Here is a 22,146-nt window from a genome sequence, read left to right on the forward strand (position 1 = left end):
GCTGGTCTCACTGTCTCATTACAGATGAGACAGAGGCTGAGCCATTTGGCATCTGGCTTTCCTGCCAGGTCAGGAGCAGCAGAGAGACTCTGGTTCACATGATGAAGTTCGTGTCTTTCTCTGTTCAAACTGCTGTAACAAAATACCAGAGAATGGGTACCTTATAAACAACAGTAATGTATTTCTCACAATTCTGGAGGCTGGCAGTCCTAAATCAGGTGCCAGCATGGTTGGGTTCTGGCGAAGCCCCTTTTCCGTGCTGCAGACTGCTGACTTCTCACTGTGTCCTCACCTGGCAGAAGGGGCCGAGGATCCCTCTGGAGACTGTTTAATAAGGACACTAATCCCATTTATGACAGCTCCCCCCATCATGACCTAATCACCTCCCAAAGGCCCCATCACCTGATACCATCACCTATGAGGGTTAGGATTTCAACATATGGATTTTGGGAGGACCCATTCTGACCATAGCAGCTGGGTGTAGGCAAACCAGGAGGAACAGTGCTGTACCTCAGGGCTCGTCATAATGGAAATGTCACCAGCTGTAGGCTTATAGGGAAGGGAAGGAAGTGGTTATCGCAACCTGACACGAGAGGGTCACATAGACAAGGCAACCCCACAGGAAGGGAGGCAGGAGGATACATCCTCCTAACTCCCTGTTCTCCTTCCCTCTGATCTCCTGCTTGGACATGCTGTTGGCTGAACCCAGCTGGGACGAGGGCAAGGGAGCCCAAGCGTGTCAACCTCCAGGCTTAGAGAGAAGCTTAAAGATTGGGGGGAGAAGGGATCAGAGGAGCAAAGAGAGGGTCTCCAGCCCTGGTGGCTGAGCAGGATGAGAGTCCTGAGAAGCTCTGATGATCCCGTCAAGACTCCAGTCTCTGGGGAAATGGGACTACGAGGCAGAACTTGGCAAGGAGGGCCCTGTAAGAGCTTCATCAAGCAAAGAAAGCAAAAGCTAGTTACTGGAGATGATAGAATTTGCTGAAAAGCTGACTTGATGATTAGTTTCTAACTTCTGGCTCGAGTCCTTCTTATGGGTTAGCAACTGGGATTGGTTGCCAGGGTCCACTGGGGCCCCAGTTTCCTCATCTGTTAAGTGTGAATAATCCTTGGACCTATCCTGGAGCACGACGGTGAGAATTAAATGAGGTAGTACAGGTTAAATGCTTTGAATGGTATAGTAAGTACTCAGTAAATATTAACTATATTTTTATTGTTATTAAATGAAGGAGACAGGATTGGAAAGATCTAAGGATGTCAGGTAGGGCAGGATGGGGAGCTAAATGAATTCCTTTCCTAGATAATGGTTACATGCATGACAGTGCATGACATCACAGCTCATTGGTTAAATTAGCTTTAGTAAAAGTGCATCCACAAACTCTGGCCTGATGAGACTGTTTTTCTTTCCTTTCTCATCATGGGAAGTTGAAAATGATTCAGGTCTAGAGCCCCTCAAACATATTTAGTGTTTCTGAGGTTCACACACAGTCTCCAATCAGTCTAAGCCATGCAATCATAGTTTGGCAGCATTGCCGAATCATCCTAAAGTATATTGATCACCTTTTTAGTTGGGGTATTTCTGGAACAACTTGGAAATTGAAAACACGTTAGATGGCATTTGGAAATGGTGCGAGGAAAAAGAGTGAGTTGAAATGCTCCCTAATAGATATTAGTAAAACCCTGTAATTTCTCTCCAGAAGTCAAGAACACTTTGATGAGGAAGCACTTGCTTTGCTCAGTAGAGCGCTGTGCTTGCTGCAGGAGAGGGCGTCCAACCCTTCACAGCCATTCTGATCTTTGGTGTTTTTTGTTTTTTTTTTTTTGCAGAGTTTCAATTTTTTAAAAAATTGAAGTGTAGTTGATTCAGAGCCATTCCAATCCTGATTTGCCTTCTTCTAGTGTATATATAATTTAAAAATAATAATATGGACATGTCCCTCCTCCATGCCTTGCCAAAGGCTGAGCTGAAACTAGTAGCCCATTTTACAGAGAACATTAAACCAGCCACTGGATATTTAGAAATATGTTGGCACTTTTTTCCTGGCACTTTGGAACTCATTTAGAGGGGAGTCTTCAGTTCATACTCGGACTGGAGTACTGAAGAGGACCTTCTATGTCTGTACATTCCAAAACCGATATGTGTAGAAAACAATCCAAAACTTTTGGCAATTTGAAAGGGTACTTAAGTTTTATTGTAGTGCCATACTTGCCTTTCATGATTTTTATTTAATTCATAACAGAGAATTTTTATTTAAATACAAAAAGAGGTGAGATACCTGAATGATATTTTGATGTTCATTTAGTTTCCTTAAATGTGGTTCCTTGGGCTTCCCCAGGTGTCACAGTGGTTAAGAATCCGTCTGCCAATGCAGGAGACATGGGTTCGAGCCCTGGTCTGGGAAGATCCCACATGCCGCGGAGCACCTAAGCCAGTGCACCAAAACTACTGAAGCCTGCGCGCCTAGAGCCCTTGCTCATCAACAAGAGAAGCCCGCGTACCACAAGGAAGAGTAGCCCCTTCCCTGGTGGCGCAGTGGTTGAGAGTCTGCCTGCCAATGTAGGGTACACGGGGTCGTGCCTTGGTCGGGAAAGATCCCACATGCCGCGGAGCGGCTGGGCCCGTGAGCCATGGCCGCTGAGCCTATGCATCCGGAGCCTGTGCTCCACATCGGGAGAGACCACAACAGTGAGAGGCCCACACACCAAAACAAAAAAAAAAAGTAGCCCCTGCTCACCGCAGCTAGAGAAAGCCCACGCACAGCAATGAAGACCCGACGCAGCCAAAAATAAAATAAATAAATTTATTTTTAAAAAATATGGTGCCTCGGGCTTCCCTGGTGGTGCAGTGGTTGAGAATCTGCCTGGTAATGCAGGGGACACGGGTTCGAGCCCTGGTCTGGGAAGATCCCACATGCCGTGGAGCAACTAGGCCCGTGAGCCACAACTACTGAGCCTGCGCGTCTGGAGCTTGTGCTCCGCAACAAGAGAGGCCGCGATAGTGAGAGGCCCGCGCAGCGTGATGAAAAGCAGCCCGCGCTTGCCACAACTAGAGAAAGCCCTCGCACTGAAACGAAGACCCAACACAGCAAAAATAAATAAATTACTAAATTCCTACCCCCAACATCTAAAAAAAAAAAAGTGCTGAATATTTATTTAAAAATATATATATGGTGCCTTTTGTTTCTTAGAATTTCAGAGGCGGCTTTTGTATTTTTGAACTCCTGCATTAATTGTAGTATTGACATATTAAAAGTAAACCTAAATGCATTAATAATTTATATTTTTATTAATTTCATTTGCTTTCATTAGTTACAAAGTTCTCTGTTCTCTATGTCTTATTTCTCATACATGTTTTTCATAACTTGGAGGCTGGTTAGAACATTTTTCAAGCTATGGGTTATAACCCATTAGTGAGCTGCGAAATCAACTTAACATGGTGTGATCAGTCAGCACTTATTAAAATGAAATAAAATACAGTAGATAGAATAGAAACTGAAAGAATACATCACATGCAGTAAAAGTATGTTTTCTGAAATTTTGTTTTAGTTTTGTGTGTGTGGGTGTATGTGTGTATGTGTGTTTTCTGGATCAAAATGTAGAATGTATATTTTGCCGTGAGCTGCAAAAGATTGGAAAAAAATTGAAAGTCATTGACATGTTATTCATCCAACCACATATCTTGGGAGAGTCTCATGGCTGTGGTTATATTTAATCTTGCCCCTTACAACTACCTGGGAATTAATCAAATGGTTTCTGTTAGCAAATAAATAAATAAATAAATAAAATATAAAACAGGGCAGGGACTTCCCTGGTGGCACAGTGGTTAAGAATCCGCCTGCCAATGCAGGGGACACAGGTTCCAGCCCTGGTCCGGGAAGAAACCACATGCTGTGGAGCCACTAAGCCCGTGTGCCTCAACTATTGAGCCTGTGCTCTACAGCACACAAGCCACAACTACTGAGCCTGCGTGCCACAGCTACTGAAGCCCAGGCACCTAGAGCCCGTACTCTGCAACAAGAGAAGCCACCGCAATGAGATCGTCTCAACTAGAGAAAGCCCGCGTGCAGCAGCGAAGACCCAAAACTGCCAAAAATAAATAAATAAATTTATTTTAAAAAATAAATAAAGAGTGGCAGATAACTCCATGGTAAATTTTTTTTACCAACTATAGGAACTAGTAGTGTTTATTATAGAGCCATATTCATAATACCCATTCTGAATTTGCTAATTGGCAGGTAGTACAAACTTTGACCCACCTGTCTGTGGATGTAAGAACAGTGGCCTGAAATCTACTGAAAAGTAGAGCTTCTAAAAGAGGTCTGATATGTCCATTCTGGTTGGTCTTGAATGAATTGTGTGTTTGTGAAGAAACTTGAGGATTTGCTCTTTAATGAAATCATATCAGCAGGAGAAAATTTTAGTACAGTTAGGATATTACAAAATCTGTATTTTTGCAAACTTTTTTATTGTGGTAAAAACACATAACATCAAATTTACATCTTAACCATTTTAAGTGTATAGTTCAAGGGCCTAAAGTACATTCACATTGTTGTGCAACCATCACCATCATCCGTCTCCAGACCGCTTTTCATCTTGCAAAACTGAACTCTATACCCATTAATCAGTAACTTCCCAGTCTCCCCTCTCCCACCCTGGGCTTATCAGCAACCCCTGTGAACCAGGACTCTGGCTCTGTTACCATCACTAAATAATACTTATTATTTAGTGATGGTGACCAGTTAAATCTGGCAAAATCCACTTTTATCAAATAATAACAATTTGCTGTAGGATCTAACTGGCTATATATTGTGTCTCTCAAGTACTGCTCTAAATGTTTAGTAATAATGTGCAGTGAAGTAAGGCACTGGGGAGAAAGAAGTTAAAGCGGTTGTTCTGCTTGCCAGGAAGAGAAATGAGGATGACAGAAAAGGAAGCATGTGACACATCTGAATTCCTTTTCAATGTGATAACTGAGCCCCTAGGTCAGGGTTCAGCAAGCTGCTGCCCTTCTGCCTGCCCCCTGTTTCTGTACAGCCTGTAAGCTAAGAATGTTTTTTATAGTTTTAAATAGTTGAAAAAAACCAATATAAGAATAGCATATCATGATATGTGAAAACTGTATAAAATTCAAGTTTCAGTGTCCACAGGTAAAGTTTTATTGGAGCACATCCACACTGCTGTGTTTACAGATTGCCTGTGTGCTTTCATGGTGCAAGGGCAGAGCTGAGTAGTTGTGACAGAGGCCACACGGGGTAGCCCGCTCAGTGCAGCACAAACCACAGTGATGCCACTGTAATAATGTGACATTGTTTTAGTGTCGTGCATATCGTCATACCATTGTATGACACTGCATTTTATTTTTTTACTACCAGTGTATGCCAGTCATGCCAAAGCAAGAAATGAAAGAGAAAATTTGACTTAGTGCTTTTAAAGCAGAGTGGCGTGTGGATTATTTTGTCACCAAACTAGATGGCAAAGCATTGTGTGTATTATACACTGACACTATAGCTGTGCTTAAAAAAAAACATATATATGTCACATTACCAAACTCAGAATTCATCCAACTCACAGGACAAGTCACAACAATTAGAAAATTTTAAATGAAATATCACAGCAGAGTTTCTTCACAAAAATGAGTCTGTAACCAAAATAAGTTTCTGGGTGGTTTGTTTGTTAGCCAATTAAGGAAAGCCATTTACCAATAGTGAGGTAATTAAATCGTGTTTTATTGCAGTAGCTTAAGGCATGTGCCCAGAAAAAAATAAACTTACTTAAGGCTATTTGCCTTTCAGCAAAAACAGTTATTCAAAGGAATGAGGACATCAGGAGCAACATAATTAAAACACACGGCAAATGACTGAGTTTTTCTTGGCTCTTGACAAATCAACAGGTGTTACTGATATTGCTCAGTTCTTATTTATTTGAGAAGTAATTGCTGATTAATTTAGAGTGACTCACAAATTAGCCATTATAAATAGCCTGTGAAACAACTGTGGGAGAGAATATTTCCAAAACGGTTGAGAAAACACTAATTCAGTACAACCTGGGTGGAATCTGCTAAGACTTGATACAATTGATGGTGGATAAAAATGTGTGTGGAGCAGGAGAAATGTTTGTTGGAAAATTTTACAAAACTTGTGAAAATGTAAGGTCCTTAAAGCCTACAGTTATTCATTTTATTATTCATCAGAAGGTACTTTGCAGAAAATATTTGAACCTATTATGTATTTTTTAAATAGTTGTATTGAAATATTATTCACATGCAATTCACCCATTTGAAGTACATATTTCAATGGTTTTTTGTTTGTTTGTTTGTTTATTCACAGGGTTTGTGCAACAAACACCACAATCCAATTTTTAAAAAACGTTTTTGTCCCCATTGAAAGAAACCCATTAGCAGGCATTCCTCCCCCAATCCCCCAATCTCTCACTCCTAAGAAACCACTAATCTGTTTTCTGTCTCTATAAGTTTGACGATTCTTGACATTTCACATAAATGGAATCATACAATGTGTGATCTTTGGGGACTGATGTCTTACACTTAGCATAAAATTCCCAAGGCTCATTTATGTTGTGGCATGTATCAGAACTTCATTTCTTCTTATTGCTGAATCACATTTCACTGTAGGGATGCACCACATTTTATTTATCTATTCATGAGTTGATAGACATTTGTTTTTTTTCCACTTTTTAGCTATTATGGCTAATACTGCTATGAAGGTTTGTGTACAAGTTTTTGTATGGATGTATGCTTTCACTTCTCTTGGGTATATACGTAGGAATGAAACTGATGTGTAATATGATGACATAATATTTAACTTTTAGAGCTGCCAGACTTTTCCAAAATGCCTGCACTATTTTACAATCCCACCAGCAAGATATAAGGGTTCCAATTTCTCCACATCTTTACCAAAACTTTTTGTTTTCTGTCTTTTTTGATTATAGTCATCTTAGTGCATATGAAGGGGCCTCTCATTGTAGTTTTATGAGCATTTATGTAGTGATTAATGATACTAAGCCTCTGTTCCTGTGCTTATTTGCTATTTATATATCTTCTTTGAAGTGATGTCTGTTTAAATCCTTTGTCCATTTAAAAAACTGGAGCATTTGTCTTTTTATTATTGTGTTGTAAGAGCTCTTTATATATCTTGTATTCATGTCCCTTGTAAGATCTATTTTCATATATTTCCTTCCATTGTGTAAGTTGTATTTACTTTCTTGATGGTATCATTTGTGAAAATAACATTTTTGTTGTCATATCTATGAAATCATTGCCTAACCCAAGGTCACAAAATTCATAAAATCTCATAATGGGTCAGCATTGGCAAGTGAGCATTTGCCATTAATTCTGATGGTAGGGAACACTTTGAACCCTAATTAAACAAGATATTTTTTTAAATTCCAGTCTCATTTGTAGGCCTGTCTGACAAAAAGTTATACTCAATTATTATTAGTATAGTTTCAATTTTATGAATAAAAATTTTGTGAAGATTTATTTTCTTCTTGCTTATAAGCACCTACATAATATCCTTGATTTTGCCCCTTGGCCTGCAAAGCCTAAAATATGCACTATCTGACGCTTCACAGAAAATGTGTGTTGACCTTGCTCTGAGTAAACAGATGAATGATATTTGCTACAAGTGGAGTTTTTGTCTATGGAATGCTCTTAACTGTGTATCCCTGATTTAAAATTGCCTATGGCAAACATACCTAGGATCTATGGATTTATAACTCCCTAGAGAAGGTCATGCAAGCTGTACAACTCTGAGGTATAAAATGGAGAAGTGTCACGACTTAAACACACCCACTGTGTGAGGTGACCTCCAAACCTCAGTTAGAGGCCTCACCTCTTATTCTAGGAGGAAGAACCTACAAAGCCAGGATGTCCTAGACCTCCCCATTCTGCCTGTGCCTTTTGATTGCTTGTATCTTTGAAATTATTAATAAAGCTCTGATATTTGTGAGTTAGATATTACAGTCCAGTCCCATGTGTTAGCTGAAGCACTATTCATGTATTTGAAAGCATAAAGTAAGTTTTCCAAAAGTCACAAGAAGTAATCTTGGAAAGACTAAATATAATTTTATGCTTGGAGTAGAGAATAATGAATTTCTCTTAAAATAGGTAAAAGAACCACATTTTCTAAAAGGATTACTTGGTGTAATTTGGTAAAGAGTATAGTTACCTTCTACTCAACAATCCACATATTTGTCGAACTCCCTTTAAGCTAGTCTCTTCTGTAAAGTTTTATTATTTATAATTAAATATCTTTTCATGAAAACAAACCAACATATGCAAGTAATAAGGATGCTACAGGGACTTCCCTCATGGTCCCGTAGCTAAGACTCCATGCTCCCAATGCAGTGGGCCTGGGTTCAATCCCTGGTCAGGGAACTAGATCCCACATGCCACAATGAAGATCCCGCACGCAGCAAAGAAGATCCTGCGTGCCGCAACTAAGACCCAGCACAGGCAGATAAATAAATATTAAAAAAAAGAAAAAAGATGCTATGACCAAAAGTGTTGAATCATCCATACACAGCAAAAGCTAGATTTGATCATTTCAAAACTATTAAACCTAAAGACTATCATCTGTTTTATCAGGTTTTGAAAAAATGATTCTACCTTAAAATTTTAATGAAATGCATTGTTGCCTTTGAGATTTTTTTTCATTCTTTATGGTGCTACTCTTAAGTTTACACCAAAGAAAATCTTCCATCTCAAAACTTTAGAGTTTTCAGAAAAAAAACAGAACAAATTTCTAGGCCATTCTTATTGATCTCCCTTGGAATATATTTTGTCCTGATGAGATCTGCTATTATTTTTTTTAAAGATTTATTTATTATTTTCATTTATTTATTTTATTTATCTTTGGCTGCATCGGCTCTTAGTTGCGGCACGCAGGATCTTCAATGAGGCCTGCGGGATCTCCGTTGAGGTGCGCAGGCTCTTCGTTGAGGCACGTGGGCTTCTCTCTAGCTGTGGCGACCAGGTTTTCTCTTCTCTAGTTGTGGTGCACAGGCTCCAGGGCTCGTGGGCTCTGTAGTTTGTGGCACGCAGGCTCTCTAGTTGAGGTGCGTGAGCTCAGTAGTTGTGGTGTGTGGGCTTAGTTGCCGCGCGGCCTGTGGGATCTTAGTTCCCTGACCAGGGATCGAACCCACATCCCCTGCATTGGAAGGCAGATTCTTTACCACTGGACCACCAGGGAATACCCTAGATCTGCTATTATTAATGTCTTTTTCCTAAAGTTATATAACTTCAGTCCTCAAATCATTTGCATAATTTTACAAGGTTTCTACTTTGTTTTTTAGACTCCTCATAACTGATTGACAAGAAAAAACTTGAAAAGATGGAAAAAGTTTATACTATTTGATTATATAAATGACAACTTCCTGTATCCCACGTTCTGGAAACATGTTATCCTCATGATTTTGAACCAAGTGAAAGTGTGTCCTGAATTAGCCAGTGGGAGAAAGAATGACAGGAAGTATTGAGTAAAATAATTTACTTGAGTGGCTAGTCCCTTTATGAAACATACAGTTGTAAACATATTATGGATTCTTTTGTTTGTTTTTCATTTTAAGGAAAAACATTAACTTTTGGACTACGTCCAGAGTAGCACCATCTCATGGGCATTCCCTCCTCCTACAATTTCAGAAAACCTTTGGTAACTAACTAAGAAAATGCAGAAGATCTTGCAAACAGAGGAAATTACCAATACCCAAGCTCTTAGAAAAGGAAAGAGGAAAAGGACGGAGACGATGGACTCAGAGAATGCGAACAGTGACCTGGATAAAGGGCAGGTTGGTGTGCTGTTGTTGTGGTGGTACTTTCTTCCCTTGCTCTGCCATAATTCCATAATTCTTTTCACAATTTATTAGTGCATTTCCCCCTCTTGTATTCATAGATTCTTCCCTTTAATTCTTTATTCAACTGAAGGAATAAAATTTCATGTTCTCTTTTTAATGTTAAGCAAGTTGAATTAGAAACATATTCACAAGCCATTTTACCAGCTTCTATTGAAGTGTGGCCAATTATATATTGTCCAAACTTTCCTTGATATCCTGGGACATTAAAGATCAGCAAACTGTCAGAAAATATTCTTTTCCTCCCAAAACCACTGGAGAAATTGGAACACCTCTTCTAGAATTTACTGCTTTTTTTTTTTTTTGACTCCAGTTTGCAGCCCATCCTCATCACAGGTTTGGCCAGGGCCCCTTTCTTATTTGTATTTATTCATTTATTCCTTTTTGATCTGAATTCCCCACTCCCATTCTCCTCTTACACTTTGGACAAACTATCCACCTGTTTATCCTTTATTTTTTATTTGTGTGTCTTTGTAATACATGGAGTGCTTACGTGCATGTATTTTCGTTTAATTTTTAAAATACATGCTGTACATTCTCATGGTTTAGAATATATTTTACTCTCCTGGGATAGTGTCTGGAGGCACTGAGAACGGTGCAGCATCTGGCATGCCGCACATCCTAGGCTGCCCCTGACAAACACGGCCTCTGACAAAATGAGGCTGTCCCGAACCCCTGGCAATAGAATTGTTTACTCTTAAACCCAGAAGGTTGGGAAAGCACCAAAATCTGCATGTGGAATGTGCCCGGGCCGACTTTGAGAAGTTGTTGCTGTGAGACCTAAAGTTCTTATGAGGTTTCCTGAAACGAAACATGTCAGCCGGGCCCATGGTGGGTCCATGTCTGCTATGCATGTCCATGACCGGTCACATATGCTTTCCTACGGAGGGGCAGAAAATCCTTGTGAAAGTGTTGAAGGCACAAGCACAGAGTCAGAAAGCTAAATTTAAAATGAAGTTTTGAGTAATAAAAAAATCAAAAGCCTAAAAATTATATATCTGTATATCTACATAGCGTGTGTGTGAAAAGTCTCCCACACAGCTGTCCCCACCCGCCCTGTTCCTGACTCCTGGCCCCCTACCACATGTAACCACATTTATGGCTTTCTTGTTTATCCTCCCACTGTTTCTTTGTTCAAATAAAGCAAATATGAATATAGATATTCTTAATCCCTCTTTTGCACAAAAAGTAACTTACTAGATAGGCTGCTTTGTACATTGCTTTTTTACTTAATGTATTCTGACAATCTTTCCATTAGTATATAAAGAATTTTCTCTTTTGTACATCATCACCCACTGTCCCCTAGCATGGATATGGCTTGTTTCCAATCTTTTTCTGTTTACAAATCACGCTGCACTGTACAACTTTATGGCTCCATCATTTCACACATCATTTAGTAGTACATTGGTATCATAATATATAGCTCAATCTGTTTCATTTTTCAATCAGCACTGTTTTTAACATTTATATTGCTATTATATATGATACGTTGTGTCTAACAAAGCATAGCATCATTTTACTTATCCTTTCCTCCAATGATGAAAACCTAGATTCCTCCAGCATCTTGGTACTACAAACAATGACAAAATAAATGTCCGCATACATGTCCATTTAAGAAACAGCGTGAGAATGTCTCTGGAATAAACACTTAGAAGGGTGAGTAATGGCTTTCATATGACAATGAAATTGCTTTCCAGAATGTCCATATCAGTCCACATGCCCAGCAGCAGTGCATAAGGGATTCCATGTTGTGCTTCCCTGCCAACACTTAGCTTTTATGTCCTTATTTCATATATTTGGCAATTGATGGGAGAAAATGATATCTTGTTTCAATTTGCTGGTGCAGGTTTTGGAGGGGGAGGGTTGTCCAGTGGTTCCTTGAGGGCAAAATAGTCACCTGCTCTAGCAGGCCAGTAGTATGGTTTCTTTTGCAATTTGTGTTTCTCAAAAACTTAATAACTTTCCAGACTATTTCTTTCTGTTTGGTTTCATTGCAAGTAGCTACAGCCAGAGATCTTATTTGGTCATAAATAAGCCTGAAACCTCTCCTCTTTTTTTACGGCTGCTCAGCCTCTTTTCTGTCCAACTTTTGGCAGTGACTTAATTGCCATATGAAACAAAAAGCTTGAAGATAATGCACTGAAGCTGAGGCTTACCGTTGGGATGGATTTCAGTGTCTGGCAGAGAACACTTAAAGAGAAGCTCTTGAGAAAGCCTTGAGTTCACAGGCTTTTTTTCTTATCTCTTACAATTTAGATGTAGACGTCATTCATTTTTTTCAAACCTTGAAGATTTAACATTACTGGACTCAGTTTAAATTGCATGCTACATTCTAAATGCAGACGGAAGGAGAAAGCCTTCCATTTCTGCAAACTAGCTAGCACTGACAAGAAATCACTGATACACACAGACATTCTTTTTCCAGTCTCAATAAGCACATGGTGTGCCTTCCAAGGCATTGCAGGTGACGGTTTTACCAAATGCGTCATCACCAAGGTCTAACAAGAGTCAACAATCTTCCAGCATGTTATACCTTTGCTCTTTTTGACCATAACCTGACCTCTAAGTAATTCAAACATATGTCAAGTTTTGGGTATCCGGCTTCTAGGTACCAAAATCTGCATTAGTTAAGATGCATGTTGTAAAGGCTGTAACAAAGACCCAAATATCACAGTGGCGTATAAAGATGGAAGTTTATTTCCCTTTCACATAATAGCAAGAGCAGTCCTGGTTGCTGTAGCAGTGCCAAAATGTTGAGGATCCCTCTTATCTTGTTCATTTACCTTCCTGAACACACAGCCTCTGTCTCTGGGTCAAGGTGACTACTCCAGCTCCCACCTGCATGCCTTCGTCTCTGCCAACAAAAATAGAATTCAGGCAGGAGAAGGCCAGCCCATTCCTCCTAAGGTCATGACCCAGTAGTGGTACACATTGTTTCTACTCCTATTTGATTGGCGGAAGCTTAGTCACATAGCCACACTGAGCTGTCCGGGAGTCTGGGAAATGTAATCTAGCTGACATCTATCTGCTGAGCTAAAAACCTATTACTGTAGAAGAATGGGAGAACAAATACCTGGTGATAGCCAGCAGTCTCTGCCACTGTTCACTTCTCTATTGAGTTTTTATAGTTTCTGTTGGGTTTCTTAGTCTATTCTGGTGGGTTCCTGTTCCATTCTTATTGATTGGCGCATATACCATATCTACTGTAGAAATTAGTTTCGTGTGGTGTTAGATTTTGCAAATATCTTATCCCAATCTATTGTCTATTAACTTTGTCTTCCAATGGTGCTTATAAATGGATTTATGCTTGATTTCATTTCTCTCTTGTGGGAAATTGCTGCAAGAACTAGACCATATATTCTATTTTTCCCAATTACTCTGCATAGAACTATGATCTCAATAGGCATCCTTCAGTTTTTTTAAATAAATATTTCGTTTCTACTTAACCAAATGCATCAGTTTTTTTATTAAAGATTTATATATCTAGCATGAGTACTTTAGCTACTTGCCAACATAGAACAATAGTAATTTTCATTACCATTATATATATTATATATGTCACACACACGTGGAATAATGAAATTTGTATACATACATAGATTTGTATACTTGTAAAATAAGGAGTGAGGTTGAATATATACATTACTGATCATACAAAAATATAATTGTATTTTCTATAACTGATCTCATCTGGCTTTCAATTCTCCATCCCTGCTAGATAAGAAAAGGGGGAGGGGGGAAAGCTTGAACTTGTCCATTGACAGTGAATTACAGAGTGTTCTTTTTTTTTTAATTTTAATTTTATTTTTGGCTGCATTGGGTCTTTGTTGCTGTGCACGGGCTTATCTCTGGTTGCTGGGAGAGGGGGCTACTCTTCGTCGCGGCACACGGGCTTCTCATGGTGGTGGCTTCTCTTGTTGCAGAGCACAGGCTAGGCGCACGGGCTTCAGTAGCTGTCGCTCGCGGGCTCTAGAGCACAGGCTCAGTAGTTGTGGCGCAGGGACTTAGTTGCTCTGCGGCATGTGGGATCTTCCCAGACCAGGGCTCGAACCCGTGTATCCTGCATTGGCAGGAGGATTCTTAACCACTGGGCCACCAGGGAAGCCCAGTTAGAGTGTTCTGGTGTTTAAAATCCCTTTGAGGTATTGGTATAGTTTCAGTCACTTCAGGGTTTAAGTCTCAATGGAGACTAGATTCTCACTCTCCTCCACTTCCTGTTTTCTTCCTGGGAAGTGTTTCAAGTTTTGAGTAGTCTTACATATCATCCAGCATCTGGGGAGGGACTGCTGGTCTTCTGCCCAGGCTCTAAGTCTTCTGCCTGTTTCCTTAGTGTCCAGTACCGTCACTGCTGAGGCACAGCATTCCCTCCAGCTCCCAGGGGGTTCTGTTGGCACCATCTGCTGATGTTTGCTGTGCTGGGACCCGCTGCCATCTTCTGTAAGGTTTTGGCACCCTGTAGCCTCTCTGTTCACCAGTTCCCCCAGCACTTACCCAGTTCCTGACCGGGACACAGGGATCCTCTGGATTCTCCAGCTGCTTTGCATGAGCTCTGGGGAGTCTGGACACTGTCTCTGGTCCATTTGTTCAGACACCAATTTTGTCCATTTCTGATCCATGGCCCAGAAGGCGCCATGTTGCCCTGATGTTGCTGGACATGGGGCCCCTTTAGGGCATTTATGATGTGCTGAGAAGCACGGAGCTGGCCCTGCTGCCCTGGGACTGCCCCTCATTCATCTGGATGCTTCTATCATCTACCCTGACCCCGTTGATCCACCTCTCTTCCCCACAAAGGTCGGGGCAGGAAGAGCAGACACTGGAATCTGACTTTCTGTCCTTCCTGCTCCTCAGCCTGGCCCCAGGAGGTCTCTTCGCTTCCTATTCAGCAGGAACTTTCTTGATCTCTCTCTATTTTCAAAATTTTTATTGGAGTATAGTTGATTCACAATGTTGTGTTCTGGTGTACATGTGCCTTTATCTCTTCTAAAGTTTATTTTTTTATTTTTATTTTTTTGTGGTACGCGGGCCTCTCACCGCCACGGCCTCTCCCGTTGCGGAGCACAGGCTCCGGACGCGCAGGCTCAGCGGCCATGGCTCACGGGCCCAGCCGCTCCGCTGCATGTGGGATCTTCCCGGACCGGGGCACGAACCCGTGTCCCCTGCATCAGCAGGTGGACTCCCAACCACTGCGCCACCAGGGAAGCCCTAAAGTTTATTTTTATAAGCATCATACTCCAGACTTCTAGATTTGGATCTTTATAAATTTCCTTCTGTGCTCCAATTTTCCAGATTTGGATTAATATAAAGGCCAGCTTAGTAATTTGAGAAAATTCTTTTCTGCCTCAACAAATCCTGGGCGTTACGACTCAAAGGCATACGTTTTTGGACTATTGTCCTGCTGTCCTTAAAAAATATGTTTGAAACTAAAAGGTAGACGTCAGTGCTTTGTTCTGGGTAAATCTTTCTCCTTTCTCTGATGGAATAAACCCCCAAATTAGCCTCATGGCATAGTCTCAACAAAGAGGCTGTGGATGAGGTGTCGGGAGAGAAATGGAGGACGTAGATGAGTTACAAAGATCTGAATGGTGGTCTGGTTGGTTCTACTCTGTTATACTATTTTTCTACTTTGTGTTTTTCATTGAAGTTAGGCTGAAAGTCAGAATCCTGATTACTGTTTTTTGTTTTTGTTTTTGTTTGTTTTTTTCGCGGTACGCGGGCCTCTCACTGTTGTGGCATCTCCCGTTGCGGAGCACAGGCTCCGGACGCGCAGGCTCAGCGGCCATGGCTCACGGGCCCAGCCGCTCCGCGGCATGTGGGACCTTCCCGGACCGGGGCACGAACCCATGTCCCCTGCATCGGCAGGCAGACTCTCAACCACTGCACCACCAGGGAAGCTCCTGATTACTGTTTTGAAAGAGACGTGTGCGTGAAACTTTGATGTCCTCTTTTATTCTGAGTTCCTCTGTATAGTGGAGGACCAAGCTGAGGCTAGATCACTCGCAAGGGCCCAGCTCCCCTCCTGGAAAAGCAGGAGCCTGTAGGTCTAATTAAGTCCCAGCAGCATCCAGAACACGGGATAAACCACGAGAGCTGCCTTGATGCTTTTGTTGTGCCTGCCTTGTATTTTAGAGAGACCCATATTCGGGAAATGCCTTTCTGCCCGGTGAGAGCTCCAGTGAGGATGAAGAGCCTCTAGCAGAATTGTCGAAGGAGGAATTGTGCACAAAAATAAGATGCCTGAAACAAAAACTAACAAACATCCGGAAAGAAAACAGCCGCCTTCGACAGTCTTTGGTCATGCTTCAAGGTAAACTTAGAGAAAATTGACATTTTGAGATGAAAGGAAAAATACTTGATGAGGGAAAGTATTGAAATCAGCTGTCAAGAATGAAAAACTCAGTACCTTAGAGAAAAAAAATCAAAAACCACATTTTAAGAAAATCTATGATTACATAATTTAATATGGATGTACTCTATTGAAGCCTCTAGTTTATTGATTAAAAAAATTTAGATCATTCCTACAAAATACCGAATGTCATATTCATTTAATACTGTCCAACAAATATTTATTGAGTGTTTAATATAGGCTTAGAGAGAAAAGATCAGTAAGACAACAGATATGTCAAGGTGTTCATGATGTACTTATCTCATTCTCCTCTGCTAAGGAAAGCACTAGAAAATGGGGCCTGTTGTGATCTCTTATAGACTTACTGGAATTAAAGATTCCACATATTCAATTTCAGGTTTGGGGTTGGGAACAGTGGTTTGGAAAATAATCACACTCCACTGAAGACATAAAGGGGAAAGACAGGCCCAAGAAAATTAAAAACAACCTGGAATAATACCTTTTTGCAGAATCCTATATTGTGTTTAAGTGTTTATTTTTTTTAAATTATGTTTTCCATTTGTAGTTAGGCATCATGCACTATTTTGTACAGCTGAATATTTGGCAATATATCCTTTGTGGGGCAGCATTCTGTTATAAAACAGTGAATACACAGAGTATTTTAAAAATAAATCCCTCTGGCTTCTGTGTACAAAATGAGTACAGGGGGCACAGAAAGGAGAGTCGGGGAGAACCACTTTTGAAAGGTATCACAGTCATTGGACTAACAGGATGGTAGCCTTGCCTAGGGCAATGGCTGTGGAAATAAAGAAGACAATCCCACAGTATTTGGGGAGGCAGAAATGGTAGGAGACAGAACACTGTGGTGAGCTAGATTGACAGAGTAATGGCTCAGATGAGTTCCTACAGATATTGATTAAATTGAAGGCTTCCTAGTTTTAAGTAGAAACAGGCACACATGAATGGAAATAAGATGTTTATTCCACCAACAAGCCATTCTCTCCTTATTTTTTACGCTTTAAATATTGCATCTTTATAACTGATGGTTTTTCCTGGTGAGGTTTTTGCAATTTTCGAAGAACAGATTGTTCTTATTTTTATATCATCTGTTCCAGAACGTAGAGTAAGATGAAAAGCTAGTTGATAAAGTTAGCATACATTGCTGGTTCAAGTATTGATCTTGAAGTCACCGACTTTGGTTTGAATCCCAACCCTGCTTACTAGCTGTAAGCCTTGGCCCCGTCACTGTCCTGCCCTCAGCCCCAGCTTCACTTTCCTCATCTACACAGTGGAGCCAATCTCTCATGTCCTTCTTGCCAAGATGATTAAATTAGATAATTGGAAGAAATGCTTTAGCAGGGCCTGATACATGATAGGTGCTCAGTAATCATCGTTATTGATTCTGTCTCTGTTTTTATTAACACCAGAACTTGACACATGGACCCCCCCAAAAGAAAATTAGATCCATTTTTTTCATAAATTTAGATGAGAAAATTCTAAATGCAAGAGGAGCAAATCAGTTTCAATAGTATATGAAGGGGACTTCTCTGACGGTCCAGTGGTTAAGACTCCATGCTTCCAGTTAAGGGGATCCGGGTTCCATCCCTGGTCGGGAACTAAGATCCCACATGCCGCGCAGCACAGACAAAAAATAAAATTAAAACCATAGTATATGAAAAGAATCATCACTATGAACAGTTTCTCTCCGTCCCTCACTCTGGAGCTGCTGTTGCATTTTCTCCTCTCTCTGCCAGCTTCCCACACCTTCCATATCCTCACTCTCAGCTGATGCCTTTGCTTCACGGAGAGCTTGGAGGATGTGAAAAGACTGTCAGCTCCCTGCACCTGTGCTTGTATTAACCTCCACTTCCTCTCCTGTCACCCATGAGTGACCTGTCCTCTTGTCCAGCCAAAGGCAGTATGTCCATCTATGCGTCCTCTTTCTGCTAATCAAGGACCGAGCTCCAGAGATCCTCCCCACTCTCTCTAATGAATCATCCCATTAGCATCAGACATACAATTATTTCTCCCATTAAAAAAACCAAACAAACCAAAAAAAACCCACCTTTCTCAGGCCATTTGCTTTTCTGCCTTCCACCCTGTCTCTCTCCTTCCTTTTGTAGGAAAACTCCTTACATGTTGACCCTATACACTGTTTTCAATTTTCCCCCTTTTATTCCCTTTGGATCCCACTTCAATTAGGTCCTTGTCATTCCATTGTAACGTCTCTTTTCATGATCACCAATGACCTCCATGTATTAGTTTCCTAGGGCTGCAGTGATAAAGTATCACAGACTGGGTGGCTTAAACAGCAGAATTCCAAAATCAAGGTGTCAGCAGGGCCACGCTTCCTCTGATGGCGCTGGGGAAGGCCTCTCTCCTAGCTTCTGCTTGATCCTTGGCCTGAGGCAGCATTAAGACCAGTCTTCATGTGATGACCTCACTGTGTGCTTGTCTGTCTCTGTGTCCAGACTTCCCTCTTTTTATAAGGATGTCAGTCATTTTGGATTAAGGTCCACTCTAATGACCTCATTTTAACTTGATTACATCTATAAAGACCCTATTTCCAAATAAGGTCACATTCTAAGGTCCTGGGGGTTAGACTCCAACATCTCTTTCTGGGGGGACACAATTCAGCCCATAACATTTCATATTGCTAACCCCGAAGGTCATTTCTCAAGGATCACATTAAGTGTCCTGTTACATCTGACACCTTGGCTACCTCTCCTTCCTTGGCTTCTAGGGCACCACATTCCTCCTCCACTGCTGAGCTTTCCGTCTCAGTTTATATGGCTGCCTCATTTCATCATCTTATCCTCTAAATATTTGATGATGCCCCAGGCTCAGTCCTTGGACTTCTTTCTTTTCTACCTGCTTTCACTCCATAGGGGATCATATCCAATTCTATGGTGTTAAATCCATCAATAACTATGACTTATCTCCAACCTGGACTTCTCCCTTTAGTTCCAGAGTCATGGGCTAACTGTGTATTGACAAGACTGGCAGGCATCTCAGACAAACACCACTACCCACGACCACATTCCCACCCTTCCCCTGCCACCTGCTCCTCTCTTTCTTCCTCGCCTCGGTTAATGCTAACGTCATTGTTCCAGTTTCTCAACTCAAAAACCATGATGCTGTCTTGTATTTCTGTATTTCTTTTACACCCTACACTCAGTCCATTGGCAAATCCTACTGGCTTCACCTTCAAAATATCTCTGGAATACAGTTCTTTGTACCACCCCCACTACAGCCACTCTGGTCCATACCACCAGCATCTCTCACCCAGGTTATCATGGTGGCTTCCTCACTGGTGTTGCCACTTCTGCTCATGCTACTGTGCGGTCCACTCTCAACACAGCAGCAAGAACATCCTGCTAAATGTAGGCCAGCTCACGTCACTCCTCTCTGCAGACCCTTCCAGTGCACGTCTACCTCACGTGGGGTAAAACTGAAGTCGGTTTTATGATCTTTGAGTCCTTACATGATCCGGCCACCTCCCCTCCACGTACCTTTCTGGCCTTGTTTTCTACTCTCTCCCCATCCTTCTCTGTGATCCAGCCACACCAGACCACTTGCTTTCCCTCCAAAGACATCAGACGTGACCTGATGTCGGCATCCCTGTACTGGCTGTTCCCTTGGCCTGGGATGTTCTTTCCCCAGATATCCACATAGTTTGCACCCTACGTACTTCAAATCTTCACTGTAAATTCATCTTTGCCCTGACCTCCTCCCTCCATCTAAACTTTCAACCTCTCTCCCCCTGCAACATTTTTTTATCCCTTCCCGTTTTGTTTCCTCTTTGGCACTTAAAAGTCTACATACTCTATTCTGTATTTAATATTGTCTGCCCCCCTGCATGCACACACACTAGTATGTACCCTTAGAAACCAAAGTAAAGTTGGCTATTGGTTAGACTTCAAGCAACAGGAAGAGTCAGGAACTGCCAACTGCCACTGCAGTATTCATGCATGCATTTCTTCTTTCAGTCAATATTTACAAGGTCCTCTATATGTCAGGCACTGCTCTAAGTACCTAGGAAAACCCAGTGAACAAAACAAGGATCGCCACTCTCACAGAGCTCACATTCCAGTGAGGCAAGCAGTCAAAATCATGAAAAATAACAATTAAGTAAATTATACAATATGTTAGCTAGTGATAAATGCTATGGAAAAAATAGGAGAAGTAAAGGAGGATGGGGATTTGAGGGAGAGGGGGTGTTTTACAGTTTAAAATAACATGGCCATAGTAGGCCTCCTTGTGAAGCTACAGTTGGGAACTAGGAAGATGTCAGAAAGTTGAAATTTAATGTATAATCCAAATAAGAAAGGGGTCTGAGAGAAGAGTGCAGAGTGGTTAGTTAACTTTTCCTCAGCAGTATTCCTCTTTGAACTAAGAATCAGAGCTGTTTATCTGTCTATAAAGCCTGCTAACTAAGAAAAATAGCAGAATGTATATGCCATTCTAGACATTCAGAATGACAGACGTGTGTGTGCTCTACGTGCATGTGTTAAACATTTGAAACATATCTTGTGGACCACAACTGACCAGCACAATAAGATATAAAAGGAAAAAAGTGGTATGTCTATTGTACAAAAGGGTATTAAATTATCACTATTTGTAAAGAATGAATGTATACCCAGGGAAAACAATGCCTCAGCCGAAAACTCCACTCTATTAACTAATGAGATTTCAGTAAAGAAGGAAAAATCAATTAAGTTTTGCCCAGGTTCATTTAAATATAGTAGAAAGCTGTCAAAGTTTCAGAAATAGCCAAAGTAAAACCAGTGAATCACTGAAGTAGTAATTAGTAAAAGTTTATTGTGTGCACATCAAAAAGATACCACCAAAAGCAAAAAGGCTTATCTAAGCCATGACAGTGTGAAATTTCAGAACACCAGGAAGGGAAAATCTAGAAGCTTTCAGAGAGGACAAGCAATGTTATCCGCTAAGGAATGGGAGTCAGATGACATCAGACTTTTCACCAGCAACACTGGAAGCTCTAAGATAATTGAGCAATGCCTTTAAAATTCTAAAGGGAAATGATTTAAACCTAGACTTCTATACCCAGTGAAACCATCAACCAAGTGTGAGGGCAGAATAATAATATTTTCATACTTATGAAGTCTCAATGTACTTCCTGAGCTTTCTTTTTCAAAAGCTGAGGGAGGGTGTGCTCCTTCAAAATGAGAGAGTGAATCTAGAAAGTCAATCAGAAAACAGGTAGTCCAGTACAGGAGAGGGACAGGATGTAGCCACAGAATAATAGTGACGGGATACTCCAGGGTGACAGGTCCACAGTAGCCTGGAAGCAGCTGGTCTAGAGGTGGACAGGTACAGGGGTTACAGGAGAGAGATCACTGAAAAAAACATGAAATTGATAGATGACATGATGTCATCTACCAAACATACTGCAAGGAGATTTTACACCTCTGGTAGGAAGTTTTGAGATGTTTAAGTCAGAGAAACAGTTAAATAATAATAAGCAAGCTTTTAAAAATGAGATCATTTTAACTCTAGGAAAAAAGTCATGTTTTAAAGGAAAGGAATTGAGAATTACATCACTGTAATAATGTAAGCACAGTATTTATTGAAGTAGCAGTTGTGTTACAACTATCCTGGGGTGATGGAGAGAAGAAGAGTGTGTATGTGTTTGCACATGTGGGTACCACGTGTGTGTGTTTCTGTGTGGCTGGGGGAGGAGTTGAAAGAGGGCTGCCTTGTCATGTTACGTAGTTGAAAGTCAATAAATAATTATATGAATCTGAAAAAATAAAAGAATAGTTGTATATGCTTATTATTATTTAAGACTATGAAGGTAACTACCAGAGAAACAGGTAAGTGGATCAGAAGTTCTCCCTCTAGGAGTAGTAGGTAATCCAGGGTGGTGAGCGGTAGGGCAGAGGACTGCTATTTTTCATTATAAGCCTTATTGTATT

The 22,146-nt window shown here is 40.9% G+C and overlaps 1 protein-coding gene across 2 annotated transcripts in view; it reads left to right on the forward strand.

Annotated features, from left to right (window-relative positions):
* The window catches only part of BEND6 (BEN domain containing 6), a 51,095-nt gene that overhangs the window by 9,011 nt on the left and 19,938 nt on the right, over positions 1-22,146 (forward strand). For both annotated transcript variants that reach the window (XM_029241573.1, XM_029241574.1), the window contains exons 2-3: positions 9,656-9,801; positions 15,991-16,168. In XM_029241573.1, coding sequence (XP_029097406.1) covers positions 9,682-9,801; positions 15,991-16,168 — 298 coding nt within the window. In that variant the 5' untranslated portion in view covers positions 9,656-9,681. The remainder of the gene's footprint in view (positions 1-9,655; positions 9,802-15,990; positions 16,169-22,146) is intronic.

The sequence above is a fragment of the Monodon monoceros genome, unplaced genomic scaffold (genome assembly GCF_005190385.1).
Source record: "Monodon monoceros isolate NGI ecotype Baffin Bay Population unplaced genomic scaffold, NGI_Narwhal_1 Super_Scaffold_3, whole genome shotgun sequence".
In the NCBI taxonomy this organism is placed as follows: Eukaryota; Metazoa; Chordata; class Mammalia; order Artiodactyla; family Monodontidae; genus Monodon; species Monodon monoceros.